Here is a 15,109-nt window from a genome sequence, read left to right as displayed (position 1 = left end):
TTATTTTTATTTTTATTTTTTATTTTTTCTAAATAATTCTCTTAAGGTTAAATGATAGTGAAATTGAACGACAGCATTTTAAGGACCAAGATATGTACTCTGACAAATCTGATAAAGAAAATGATCAAGAGCATGATGAGTCAGACAATGAGGTGATGGGGAAAAGTGAAGAAAGTGACACAGATACATCAGAAAGGCAGGATGACTCATACATTGAACCTGAGCCTGTTGAGCCTTTAAAGGAGACCACCTACACAGAACAGAGCCATGAGGAACTTGGAGAGGTAAAGGTCTATTTTTTTTTTTTTTTTGAGAAATTCTGGCTTCCTAAAGTCATTGCAGTTTCCAAATGATATTGTAGATATTATTTGCTTGAAAGAGAATATTTGCATGGTGCCTATGGTTATATACATATAAAATATACCAGGATTTATAAACAAACATACACACTTATACAAATACCAATATAGTCTATTAAATTTAAAGTTTATAAGAGTTGGATATACAGCTGAGTGGTAGTGTTGTCTAGTAAACATGAGGCCCTGGGCTTGATCCCCAGTACCTTAAAAAGATTATATTTTCTTAAGGTTTGCATTTGAAGTAGGATACTGCCTGATGTCATTTCCAGATGCAAACTAAATTGCGAGGAAACATGAGTTTGTAATTTTCTTAACTATTGCAAGTGCTGAGAAGTAAATGTAGTATAAAACAATATGATAAAGTGTTTAGAGTGGATCTTCCATATATATTGCTCATTTTGATGTCTCTCACAGCTCCCTTTTTTAAGGTTTGATAGCTGTAGACTTTATTTATTATTTGAATTGTTTCCAACTTTTAAGAGTGCTTGGAGTAGTCCTGGGAAAAAAAATCATATTTTTAATATTAGTTGTCTTGTCTATATATCTGTGTGTGTGAAATAAATGTTTCAATATGTTTTGTTAAAGGCAGGTGAGGCTTCTCAAACAGAAACTGTGTCTGAAGAAAACAAGAGCCTTATCTGGACATTGCTGAAACAGGTCCGTCCTGGCATGGACCTGTCCAGGGTAGTTCTGCCTACTTTTATTTTAGAACCCCGTTCTTTTCTGGATAAACTTTCAGATTACTACTATCATGCAGATTTCCTGTCTGAGTAAGTATATTCTTATTTCTTAAAATAGAAGATGCTTCATGATTTTAGAGATTCTCAAGAATGCTTCTTTCACTAATTATACCTTTCCAAAGTTAGGCTGTAATGAATGATATACTTTTTTCTCTCTCTCTACCACTTCTATAGTCAACTTTAATAACAAGCATATTTAATACTTTGCTTTAATATTTCCATTTAGGAAGCTGAATGGAAAGATAACCAAATGAACATTGGGCCTTCACTGATTGGGGCTGAGGACCTCTAACAAAATTGTTCATGGGGCTCTTTGGCCACTGTTCAATACTGTAAATGCTAGGTGTTGTGCAGTGCAGAAATTCCAAAATGTGTGTGTGTGTGTGTGTGTGTGTTTATCCCAATTTCTCACAGAACCCCTGGGCAGTTTATCAAAGAATGGGAGAAATGTGGGGTAGTGGAAGTGACTAGATTAAGAAAAATGATTCTCAGGAATCAATTTACATGGTTGTTCTTGCTGTTTATTAAATATGAATTATGTTTTTTCCAATCATATCTCTTATTTAGTTATTGACTGATATATTTGAGGGAGAATTTGTGACCTAGCCTTTAAAATTTTCTGTTTAACACTTGTTTTTTTTAGGGCTGCTCTGGAAGAAAATCCTTATTTCCGTTTAAAGAAAGTAGTGAAATGGTATTTGTCAGGATTCTATAAAAAGCCAAAGGTAATATTTATATTTTACTTTGTTTAGCTTTTTTAGTTTCTTATTTTCCGTGTGCAGTATTTAGATTATTTATTGGCAACTACTAGTAAAATGCTCGATTATTTAGACCTTTATTTTGATTGAAGTTGTCTTATTTCAGGTAGATTTCATTTGCTATGAAATTTTATAAGAATGTCTTCCAGATGATTGTCAATCCTGTTTTGACTGGTTTAAACTACTTTGAATCTTTTCTATTTGTAATTTAAAACTTCTGTTTTTTTTTTTTTTTTTTTTTTTTTTTTTTAAACTAGGGACTGAAGAAACCTTACAATCCCATACTTGGGGAGACTTTCCGTTGTCTATGGATTCATCCCAGAACAAATAGCAAAACATTTTATATTGCTGAACAGGTATTGGAAATGCATGTTACAGAAACAAAATTGTTCTGGAAGTTATTTGGACATTTTTATAGAAAATATTATCTCAGGGTTGGGGATGTAGCTCAGTTGGTAGAGTGCTTGCCTCTCACACACCACCAAAAAAAAAAAAAAAAAAAGAAAGAAAGAAAGAAAGAAAGAAAGAAAATATTATCTCAGTAAACTCATGATGGTTGTTTAACCTTTCTAATAAGTGAATGCTTAGTAAACATCTAACTTTTTAGTACTATATGCTACTAAATACCATACTCCTAAGCATTGTTGTTACAGTCATAGAATCCTTTGACCAAAAATTTTTATTTTTTACTCCCTACCTTTCTACAAACACTTATTATTTATTAATTTTGGCCAAGTTTATATTTCCAAAACACTTTATTGATAGTGTGCAGAATTCTTAAGTTCTGAAATTAGAATTATACCAATTTTTGTGGTGTTCAGAGTCCTACAGTTTTTTCCTAAATTTATCTCAGATTAAATGCTTTTCCAAGTAGTTAGAACCCTATGTATTCACAACTAGGCAATGTTATCTTATACTTTCTTGCCTCATTATTTTTATACTTACTTCTCCCACCAATATTTCTTCTTAGGTATTCTTCTTCTAAACAAACTCTGACCTGATCATTTCTCATTATTCAATAACTACAACTCTCAGTGATTTTTCCCTTCTCAAATGTCTGTATTTTTTTGTGTGTGTTTATGCGTGTGTGTGTGTGATTTTTGTTGTTATTAAGCTCGTTACTTTAACACTGGTATTGTTTACCTTATTACAGAATATTTATGTCCCTGATTAGGGATGGTACCAAGTCTTTTTGTTATATACATAGTAAGTAGTAAGAAAATATTTCAGTTTGGGGGGTTTTTTAGTTTGTTTTCTGGTGCTGGAGACAGAACTCAGACCTTAATTTTATTTATTTACTTATTTATTCTTATTTTATTTTTAGCAAGCACTCAGCAGGTTTATTGCAAAAATGACAAGAGACAGACTTCACCAAAGAGAAGGGGCCATAGAGCCAAGTCTATGTTTATTATTTTGAAATGGGGTATTGCTATGCTGCCTATGCTTGATTCTAGCTCCTATACTGAAGGGATTCTCTTGCCTTGGCCTCCCAAATAATTTGGACTACAGGTGCACATCACCAGTCCCAGATTTTCTTAGTTTTTAAACTTTAATTATGTGCATCTGTTTTCATGATTTTCCATATTGTCCCTTGTCTGCACTAATCTGAGTAATATGATTTCTCTCTCAGTAACAATCACTCCTTATAATAATTCTCTCCCTGAATGTAGGGAGGATGAGACCCTGTGTCTTTTGGAAGTCTTCCTCTTCCCTTAGAGATTCTTTCTGATAACCCCTCAGGTTGAAACTACTTGTCTATATTAATTTTTTAAAAAATAATGGTGACACCACCTTGCATTTTAATTTACTATAATCCTTCAAAAGTTGAGAAGTTTGAGAAGAGTTTAAATTTTAGCTTTATCTCATTTCAGAAATTAGAAGATATAAGTATATTGAAAACATTAATTATTAACATGTTTGTCAAACTTTAGTTTCCTACAGCCAGGTCAGTAATTCATATGGAGAATAACCAAGAATAACTAAGAATATTATTTAGACACTGCAGTGTCACAGATTATTGTCCAAAATGAATGAGTTAAAATGATATGTAATATATGATGAAGTTCAGGAATCTGAGATCCACTTAACTCAGTGGTTCTGGGTCGGGATCTCTCATGCATTTGCAATCAAGATGCGAGTCATGGGGCTGGGGTTGTGGCTCAGTGGCAGAGTGCTTGCCTAGCACATGCAGAGCCCTGGGTTCAATCCTCAGTACTACATGAAAAAAATAAAAATAAAAAATAAAGGTATTGTGTCCAACTACAACTAAAAAATAATTAAAAAAAAAGATGTTAGTCAGTTGTGCAGTCATCTGCAGTCTTGACTGAGCTGGAAGATTCACTTCCAGGTTCCTCCCTTCACTACGGGCAAGAGAATTCAGTTCTTCAGCACATGGACTTCTCCATGGAGTTTTTCACAGCATGAAAACTGGCTTCTCAGAGTTAATGAAAAAGAGAAAGAGAGAGAGAGATCCAGAAAAACTCCCAAATGGAAACTTATAACCTAATGTCAGAAATTATATACTAACATTTCCATACAAACCATCTGTGGTTCAGTATAAGGGAATCCTACCTTATGGTATGAATGCCAGGAGGTAGATTTCCTTGGGTAACAGGGAAAGCTAGTTACTATAACAACCAATATTTAATTTTTTTAATAACCAAATGTTTCTTCTCACTTATTATAAGACTTGAACCTTTGATAATAGTAATATAATATGCTTATTTTATTACATTTTGTTTCTCCTGTTTTCAATAGGTGTCCCACCATCCACCAATATCTGCCTTTTATGTTAGTAACCGAAAAGATGGATTTTGCCTTAGTGGCAGTATCCTGGCTAAGTCCAAGTTTTATGGTAAGTTCCCCCCATCCCAATCTGTACACTTTCCAGAGAAGTAATATTTTCTGGTAGATTTTTGTTTACAAAAAAAAAAAACCAAACTTGTTTTCAGCAATGAATGTATATGTCATTTTAAATATCATCTTTACTTGAATAGTGACCATTCATAAATAGAGGTATGGCTCATTTCATATAACTATTCAACACATGTCTGTAAATTCATCACAAACATCACTTAGGAAAAGATAGAATGAATACCCATTATAGCCTTCTAATGCATAATGAATTTCTTATGCCTTTAGCTCTACCAAGTTTTGTTCTGTTTTGTTTCAGTGTAACCAAGGGATCAATCTTTCTGTTTTAGATTTTTAGTATATAGAGAAAATTCAAGTATGGTCAGATTACTTAGTCCAGGGTCAACCTGGTAATGATATTTAACCTTGGGCCAAATAATATACCAATAAAATTTTTTGCAAGTACGAGGGAGAACATAATAGGGAACCTTAATATAAAAATTTTGACAATTCAGACAAATCATTGTCAATAATATATACTAGTAGGAAATATATACCTTTAAATGCTGTTTTTAAAACATTTTTGTATGGAAAAAGATCAAAGAATTCTGTTTCAACTGAAGAATTTTAAACCTAAGTGAAAATAAATATAAAAAATGATAAATAAAACATAAAGACAGAAATCTAAGGTCTGGTTTCCTAAGAGGATAGAGAACCAGAGATAAGTCCATGTTAGGCAAATCTCAAGGTAGTGTTTTGTTTTTGTTTTTGTTTTTTTTTTAATGGTGCTGAGGATTGAACCCAGGCCTTTGCATGAGAGGCACTGAGCTATACCCCCCACCCCAAGAGTAATTTTTGATCAGAAACATTGTGTATATCTTTATATTTTGTTCCTTTAATGTTTGGTTTGGTGTTTTTGCCCTTTTTTTTTTTTTTAAACTTCAGAAGGTGACTGCTTATTTTCTCCTAAAGAAATAAGTCAACGTATTCTTTTTGGGGGTGCTAGGGATTGATCCCAGGGACTCAAACATGCTAGGCAAGTGCTCTACCACTGAGGTACATTCCCAGCCCAGGTTAAACACATTTCATGTTTAGATTATTCTTTTCCCACTACACTTGCCATCTTCCCACCCCCTATCCTGGCTACAATACAAATGACTTTTATGAGTATTGTGTGTGTTTTACTCTCAGAAATAATAATAATAATTGTTATTATTATTACTGTGTATATTATTATACTGTGTATATATATGTGACTGCATGACCAATGTGATTCTGCAACCTGTATACTCAGAAAAATGAGAAATTATATCCCATCTGATTCAAATGTATGATATGTCAAGTTCATTGTACTGTTATGTGTAACTAAAATAAATTTAAAAAATAAAAAGAGAAAATATTGGATTCACAAAAAAAATAAATAAAAATAAATTTTCATTTTCTTTCAAACAATCTCATTTTTTTTGTTTGTTCTTTTTAGTTATACATGAGAGTAGAATGTATTTTGACATATTACACAAACATGGAGTATAATTTCTCATTCTTGTGATTGTACATGATGTGGAGTTACATTGCTCATGTATTTATATATGAACATTCTACTGTCTTTCCCATTCCCATTCTCTCTCCCTGCCCTCCATTCTTCCCTGTCCAATCTGGTGAACCTATACTCCCCACCCTCCTATTGTGAGTCAGCAGCCACATATCAGAGAGCATTTGATCTTTGGTGTTTTGAATTGGCTTATTTCACTTAGCATGATTGCCTCCAGTTCCATTCATATACTGGCAAATGCCATAATTTCACTCTTCTTTATGGCTGAGTAATATTCTATTGTGTATAAATACCACTCAGCAATTTTTATTAATTCAAGATTCTAGCTCACTTGTGATATTATTTCCACACTTGGCTTTCTTAATCCTGTTATGATACAATTTATATTTGAGAGCTATCTGTTCCTTTATAATCTGAAAGAAATGTAGCCATTATTGGGTACTTTTTTTTAAATAACCCTTATTTCTTCTTTGCTATTGGCTTGCTCATACAAAAACCTTGTAAGGAGGTTTTTGTGGAAGTTATATTGATTGAGGAATTAATTCATTTTCTTAGTCTAAATTAAAAATAAACTTAAAGATACCTCTGTAGAATATCACTTGATAAGTCACTTTATTAGGTGCATAACACATAAAAAAGTTAACCTAGAAATATATATAGAAATAGAGAATAGAATGCTGGTTACCAGAGGCTGGGATAGTTATGGGGGCAGGGCTGTGTGGTTAGGATGTCAGGCAAAGAATACAAACAGGAAGAAGTAGTACAGGAACTTTCTTGTAGGTATGGTCATAGTTAAGGATGATATATTGTATTCTTGAAAAACACTACAAGAGTAGATATCGTGTTCTTACACAAAAATGATAACTGTGTGTGATAGATGTTAAATAGACTGAAACATTCCACAGTGTATGTACTACTAAATGTCATTTATATGCAATGATTTTTATCTGTATAATTTTAATTAGTTAATTTGAAAGAAGTGAAAAAAGCAATGATCTTTCTTGATATTTTGCAATAAATGATCAGTTTTTTCTTTTATGGTTCTCGTTTTGATGTCATGGTTAGAAAACCCTTTCTTAACTTGAGCTTAGGTAATTATTTACTTATGTAAACTCATACTTTTATGTTTTTGTTGTTTAATTTACCTGGCATTTATTCCTATGTATATAATGTGTATGGAATGAAGAAGATTATAACTTTCTCAAAAGCCAAATACTATTTATTTTCACTTGTTTCATATTACTACTATATAGTGTTAGAAACATCACCAGAGGATTTTAAAGAAGTTATAAGTGTTCTCAGTTGGTAATATAAAACATGTTCATAGTAAATGGAAATATAGGACAGGAGAGCTCAGCAGAAAAATACAAATTATTCCAAAAACTAAATATTAAGAGCTGAAATCTGAAATTAAAAAGCTATAGAATGAACTGTACATTAGAATAGAGATGACAAAGGAAAGAGTAAGTGAATTTGATCAATAGAAATTATCCCTTATGAAAAGTAGAAAAAAGTTGAAAACCAAATGGCCAAAAGTTTCCCAAACTTAACTAAATATTTTAATTTATTCAACATGATCAAAAACATCAACTAGTATAAATACGAAGAAGGCCAACCACAACATAGTTAAATTATTGAAAGCCAAAGATTAAAAGCAAATCTTGTAGAGGTGAAGAGTACTGGGGTTGAACTCGGGGGCACTCACCCACTGAGCCACCTCCCCAGCCCTATTTTGTATTTTATTTAGAGAAAGGGTCTCACTGAGTTGCTAAGTGCCTCGCCATTGCTGAGGCTGGCTTTGAACTCACAATCCTCCTGTTTCAGCCTCCAGAGCCACTGGGCTTACAGGCATGCGCCCCCATGCCTGGAAAGAATAAAGTCACTTTTAGATAAAGTGAGACTGAAAAACTTTGTTGCCAGAAGATTTGTACTATAAGAAATACAAGAGAGAAAGAGAGAGAGAGTGAGGAAGGGAGGGAGGGGGAGAGAGAGAGAGAGAGATGCTAAATAAAGTTCTTCAGGCTGAAAGTAGATACTAGATAGAAATTCAGATCCTCAGAATGAACATAAGATTGTCAAAAATGGTAAATATCTGGGTAAATACAAGAATACCTTTTATTTCTGTTTTTTCATTTCAGTTTTTTATGATCCATGTTACTATTCTAAAAATTAGCATTGTCTTTTGACTTTTATTAACATATGCAGATATAACACATAAAATTATAGCACAAAGATCTGGAGGAGAATGCACCTAGACAGTGCATACTTTTCTACTTTGCAGAAAGTGATATAATAGCAACTATAACTGGACTGTGAAATTTTAACGATGAGTATTTGTAATACCCAAGCAGTGGCCCTCAGTTTGGGAGCAATTTTGCAAATTTGACAATGTCTGAAGACATTTTTGGACATAATTGAAAGACTTAGTAGATATAGGCCAAGGATGCTACTTACTAAACATCCTACGGTTCATTAAATAGACTCCACAACAAGGAATTATTCAGCCTTCAGTGTCAGTTGTGCTACTGTTAGAAGCGCCCTGCTCTAGGGAGAAAAAAAAAAAAAAACATGCACAAGATTATACCTAGAAGTACAGGTCACAAAGCAATAACAAAATTAAAATGAACTTTCCAAGATTAAAATTCCAGGATAGATAAAACTACAGTGATATAAAACAGAGAAGTGATTTCCTGGGGCTGGTGGAAAGGATCGACTGCTAAGAAGCAAAGGGGGACTTTTTGGGGTGACAGTAAGTTTTATATGTTGATTGTGGTGATAATTACATGACTCCATGCCATCACCAGAAATGTCAAGCTTTACATTTACAAATGGGTTACTCACTGTATACTTTACTTACTTCTGTAGTAACTCTGATAAAGTTGGGCATATGAGGAAAGAAAAACTGGAAGAAATCAGCATGACATTTTTATCATCCATTGCATTTTGGTGATTTATGCATATTTTAAAAAATTGTCCATAGAATTATTATATTGATTATAAGTGTTTAAAGCTTGTGACTTTATGTGACTTACCAATAAGAAATATTTTTATTCAAAAGAGACAAAGTAAGCTATACATGAAGTAGTTTTATTGAATATTATACATGTTTGAGATTTTTCATATGACCTTCTAAAATAACAAACATAGTAACTATTCCTTTCAAAGTTATCATTTTTAAAGAATAAGAATATGAATCAATGTTTTAGATGTAAGATAATGAATACACATTATTTGGACACATTGAGATCAAGAGGTTTTTTTAAGATATTCCATTAGAATGTGTAGTTGTTCCAGATATATTTTGTTCATTTTGAATTAGTTGAATTACTTGTTTGAAATTTAATAAATAATATTTGTTTCAGGAAACTCATTATCTGCAATATTAGAGGGAGAAGCACGGTTAACATTCTTGAATAGAGGTGAAGATTATGTAATGACAATGCCATATGCTCATTGTAAAGGTAAATATTTTCCCTACTTAGATATTTCTTAAACCTTCTTTGTAGGTAAATGTATGTGACCACATTTGTTGTTTTGAGATTGATGGAGTCATACCGATTTTGCTTGAAAGCATCCTTGGTTCACAAATACTTAAAATTATTGTTTCTTGTAGAATATTTCTGTAGTGACTTAAATTCACTCATAATGGACTTTTGTGATATATACATTAGTTGTAAGATATTGGTTTATAATAATGGGCACTTGAATTATATATAGGTTTTGAAATTTGATTAAACTTCCCATTATTTAAAATTTTTAGGAAGTGATTTTTAAAATATTTTTTAGTTATTGATAGACCTTATTTTATTCATTTATTGATATGTGGTGCTGAGAATAGAACCCAGTGCCTCACACATGTGAAGCAAGTGCTCTACCCCTGAGCCATAACCCCAGCCCTTAGAAAGTGATTCTAAGTAAACTTCTTATATCACCACCCTTGTTTAAAATTTATTTTGCTAATTTTCAGTACACCAAGTTCTTTAAGATGTTTTTCTCATCCTATTTGGTAATTTCTTAAAGGTTAATGTATTATGCTTCCCTCCTCACATTATTGAGACTGCAGATAGTATATTAATTAATAACTATCATTTATAACAGGCAAACTACCCAATTAACTGTTGTATGTTACTTCACATTTATAAACTCATTTAATCATTTCAGCAGCCCTGTAAAGTAGAAATATTATAATACCTGTTGTATAAATAAGGAAAATGAGATGCAAAGAAGTCAGTTTCTCTATTATCATCTAGCCAAAATGTGGCAAAATCAAGATCTGAATGCAGGCAATCTATCTTTTCGGTCTTAACTTTTTACTACATTGTATCAGCTTAAATACTCAGCTTGGACATTTTCTGTACCATCCCTTCCAACACATTTCTTCAAAGTAACTTTTTTGTTAATTATCCTTCATTTTTGGAACTTATTCACAAAACCATAGAAATTCTTTACTGTTACTTCATTTTGTAGAAGAGAAACTCTCTGAGTTAAGAATCTTATTCAGGATCAACACAGGCTTAGATAATTCTTAGAGCTTTGTCTTTTCTATTTTTTGTTTGTTTGTTTATTTATTTATTTATTTATTGGTACTGGAGATTGAACCCAGGGATGCTTTACCACTGAACTGCATCTCCAGTCCTTTTTAATTTTGAGATAGTGTCTCTTTAAGTTACTGAGGCTGGCCTTGAACTTGCAGATCCTCCTTCCTCAGCCTCCCAAGGCACTGGAATTATAATTGTACACCACTGCACCAGGCCCATGTATAGATCTTAAACATGAAATGAAATATCTGCAATTGTGAATAAGAATGACTATTTTAGAATTTTTTCATCATTTATTTCATATAGCTGCCCATGACGTACCTAACTAGCAGTAGGGAATTTTTTTTTTTTTCATGGCAAAGTTTTTATTGCATGGAAAAAGAAAGATTATAACCCCTTGAGATAAGCATAGGAAATAATGATAACTTTTGTAAGACTTTCCATGTGTCTTTTGTAAGCTATATTTCCCAAATTGCTAGTTTCACAAATTGTTTTATAAAATAAGAGTTCCTTGGACAAATAAATATAAGAAGCATTGCTTAGTTTGTTCTTACAAATAAATGTTCTGCATTTGCATTTTAAAAGCTGCTTTCACTGCTTATTGCATTAACAGATACATAGGTAACGCATTGACTTAGCATTTTCCCAGTTTTTAGCCACAGAACTTATTTTGTAGGTTTTTGTTGTTGTTGTTGTTGTTGTTGTTTACCTCACTTACAGAGTAGATTCTTATATTTGCAGGAGTTAATATTCTATAAAAGTCACCACAAACACTGAGTTAACAAATACTGAATCATTGCCCTATAGGGGAAATATGAGGTTAAGTTCTTGTAAGCCTCTTTTCACAATATTTCAATTAGCCAATAAGTACATGACTTTGTTTCATGTGTTTCTGCTTAAAGATATTTAATTTAATTATAACATTATCATTGAACTAACAGCCAATAGCACAGTAACTATTGCCTGAAGGAAGCTTTAATACACATGATATCCTCTGTAAAGTACATCACAGCCTTCTTTGTACATGGGTCCTTTAAACTGCAAAATCCTTAGCAGAAAAACACAAATTTAAAACACATGGCACTAAATATCCTGCAGAAGAATACTTCAACAGTATGAGAACTGGATCAAGTTCTGAGAATGTGCACATCTGGTGACTCCAATTTTTCTGCCCCATGCATGTCTACAAATAACTGCAAAAACACTGGGGATATTGATTTTGGGATCACCAATATATTTTAGAGAGTAGGCAAAGTTACAGATGTAGATTCTGTACATGTTGTGGTTAAAACTATTATCTATTTATATTCTACAGAACAAACTTTGTCTGTATTGTAGTTATCTATTAAGCAGGACAGAATGTACCTGAATTATAAATTTCTCCTAAAAGGAAACTAGATTATAGAATGTTGCTTATTATAGGCCAGTATGTCTCTCTCTTCAATATTTTATCAATTTTTTTTCTTTAGGAATTCTTTATGGTACAATGACACTGGAGCTTGGTGGAACAGTTAATATTACATGTCAAAAGACTGGATACAGTGCAATACTTGAATTTAAACTAAAGGTTAGTAGAGAATGATAGGCAATATTATCTAACTAAAGGGAAGCTGTGCTATGAATATTGAACAAAGGAAAACAGTTTAATTCCTAATTAAGAACTAAATTAATTCTCAAGCTGGATGTGATGGCGCATACCTGTAATCCCAGCAGTTTGTGAGGCTGAGACAGGAGGATTGTGAGTTCAAAGCCAGCCTCAGCAAAAGTGAGGTGCTTAGCAACTCAGTGAAACCCTGTCTCTAAATAAAATACAAAATAGGGCTGGGGAGGTGGCTCAGTGGTTGAGTGCCCCTGAGTTCAATCCCGGTACACCTCCCCCCCAAAAAAAAAACAACAAAAGATCAAAAACACACACACCGCACACACACATTTCATGTCAGGTTAAAGAGGTGCATCTGAGGTATAAGGGTAAGGCTAAATTAAAAAGAGCAGATCTGAATTAACATAAAGCCATAATTTTTTTGTCTTTAATTAGTAAAACTTTAATTATATAGGAGACAAGACTTAAGTGATTAGATAGAAATTTCTCTGTAAAGCATGGCTTTACCAAATACCAGAAGTTATATATCAGCTTGCATTCTTGCTCTGTACACTTAAGACAGAGTTGTATTGTTCAGTGTTTTGCACAACAAATTACCATAAACTACAGCTTAAAAACAATCATGTTCTGAACCTCATGGGGTAAGTGAGTCATGAATTTGGACAGGGCATATTAGAGATGACTTATCTCTTTTACATAGTGTAACCCCCTTCCTGGGGTCCCAGGAATATACTTCAGAATACGTGAGACTCAATGTTGGGAACTGGAACTAAACACTTATCATTTCTGTGTCTGATACTTCGGATGGGATGATTGATGGACTAGAGCTGTCAATCAAGATACCTGTATACATAGTTTTTCCATGTGACTTGGCTTCTTCACAGCACAATAGCTTCAAAACAGAATTCTTACTTTAGGATTTCCAAATTCCAAGTGTTCCAGTGAGCAAGGCAGAAACTGCACTTCCCTTCCATGGCCTGGCCTCAGAAGCCAAATTATACCACTAACACCATCTTCTGTTGAAGAGTTATAAGACTGCCTGAATTCAGGGGGAAGAGATGTTGACCCTGATTCTTAATGGGAGGGTGGCAAGGTCTCATTGAGGAAGGGCATGTAGGCTAGAGGGGAGAATAGTAGATATTGTTGAGGAGCTCTTTCAAAAATTTGGTCTGCCTCAGAGTGATGGGAAAATTTACGAGCTTTCACAATGTTAGTTGTAGGACAATATATTATATTCAGATAAAAAATTTCTATAAATTATTAATCATATTTATTGCTGAATTATTCCTTTGTTGATCAGCAACTCTGCTTTAATAAAAAGGAGCTCAGAAGTATTATATGATGCAATGCCCTTTGACTTTTTACCCTAGTAAAATTTTTGCCTGTGTGTGATACTGATGTTTGAAAATTATGACAAAAGAAGTCCTAAGCAATTCATTACATCTTTGAGTGTTGGAGCATCAAGATTTTGTCTGTAAGGAAAGATATTAGCAAAGCAGTACAGTCCCAAAGTATATTTCTTCTAATTTTAGTTTTGGGGGGATTTTTTGGTTATGTATTTATGGGTTTTTTTTTAAAAAAAAGGGGTTATTTCTTTTTAATAGGTCATTAAAGCTCTTTGGCTTACTGAGTTATTATGCTTAATGTATCGCCAGTTGAATAGGGCAGAGTCTTGAGAGTTAGGGAGAACTTAGCACTGGAGAGAACACAGGACATGAGTCAGTGTTGTGTCAGTGTGATCTTTCTTAATGTATATGGATTTCACAGTCTGTTTTTACCCAGATTCTCCACAGCAACAATTCAAATTGTATTAAAATTTTGTAACTAAAATTTGAGTCAGGATTTTACTATTTAATCTTCAGTAGTGTGTAACTATATATATATATATATATATATATATATATATATATATATATATATAATTACTTTTTTGTTGTTTGTCTACATTGTATGTAAATATAATTTAAAATTAAAATGTCCAACATTTTATCTTTTGAAAGCCATTTCTAGGGAGTAATGATTCTGTTAATCAAATATCAGGGAAACTTAAATTGGGAAAAGAAGTCCTAGCTACCTTGGAAGGCCATTGGGTAAGTATTTTTATATATTAACCTTAAAAAAAAATTCTATTCCATGTAAAAAAAATTAACAATCATATTAAAATTAAAAGCTTCAGCTTAAAAGCAGATATTTTGATATGGCTCTGTTATCAGTGATATTTAGTTTTATGTAAATTTAGTCTTTCCAAAATGTTTAAATCAGTAGAAGTAACTAACACATATGTAACTTACTGTGTGTTGCATTAAGAATGTAACTCAAGAGCTGGGCCTTGTGGCACATGCCTGTAATCCCAACCTGTAATGAGAAAGGGACTAAAGAAAAAATATACCCTTCAAAGGCACAACCTTGTGACTTACTTGCCCCAACCAGACTCCACCTCCTAAAGTTTCAGCTACCTTCAATAGTGCTAATAGCTGAGGACTACGCCTTTAACACTTTGGAGGACATTCCAAATTCAAACTATTACATTCTGCCCCTGACCCCCTAAGGTTTATTCCTATCTCATAATGCAAAATGCATTTAGTTCATCTCTGAGAGTTCTCATAGTCTTAACAGTTTCAGCATTGTTCACAAGTCCAAGTCCAAAGTCTCCTAAGGGTCAAGGCAAACTCTTAGCTGTGAGCCCTTCTAACAGTAAAAAACAAGCTA

The 15,109-nt window shown here is 32.9% G+C and overlaps 1 protein-coding gene across 13 annotated transcripts in view; it reads left to right on the top strand.

Annotated features, from left to right (window-relative positions):
• Positions 1–15,109, top strand: part of OSBPL8 (oxysterol binding protein like 8) — a 176,213-nt gene that overhangs the window by 143,694 nt on the left and 17,410 nt on the right. For all 13 annotated transcript variants that reach the window (XM_081309168.1, XM_081309175.1, XM_081309164.1 and 10 more), the window contains 8 exons: positions 47–284; positions 945–1,129; positions 1,743–1,824; positions 2,115–2,213; positions 4,615–4,711; positions 9,625–9,723; positions 12,270–12,367; positions 14,401–14,490. In XM_081309168.1, coding sequence (XP_081165294.1) covers positions 47–284; positions 945–1,129; positions 1,743–1,824; positions 2,115–2,213; positions 4,615–4,711; positions 9,625–9,723; positions 12,270–12,367; positions 14,401–14,490 — 988 coding nt within the window. The remainder of the gene's footprint in view (positions 1–46; positions 285–944; positions 1,130–1,742; positions 1,825–2,114; positions 2,214–4,614; positions 4,712–9,624; positions 9,724–12,269; positions 12,368–14,400; positions 14,491–15,109) is intronic.

The sequence above is a fragment of the Spermophilus citellus genome (assembly GCF_964194105.1).
Source record: "Spermophilus citellus genome assembly, chromosome: 10".
Lineage (NCBI taxonomy): Eukaryota > Metazoa > Chordata > Mammalia > Rodentia > Sciuridae > Spermophilus > Spermophilus citellus.
Note: the sequence above shows the minus strand (reverse complement) of the source record. Positions and strands in the feature narration are given on the sequence as shown.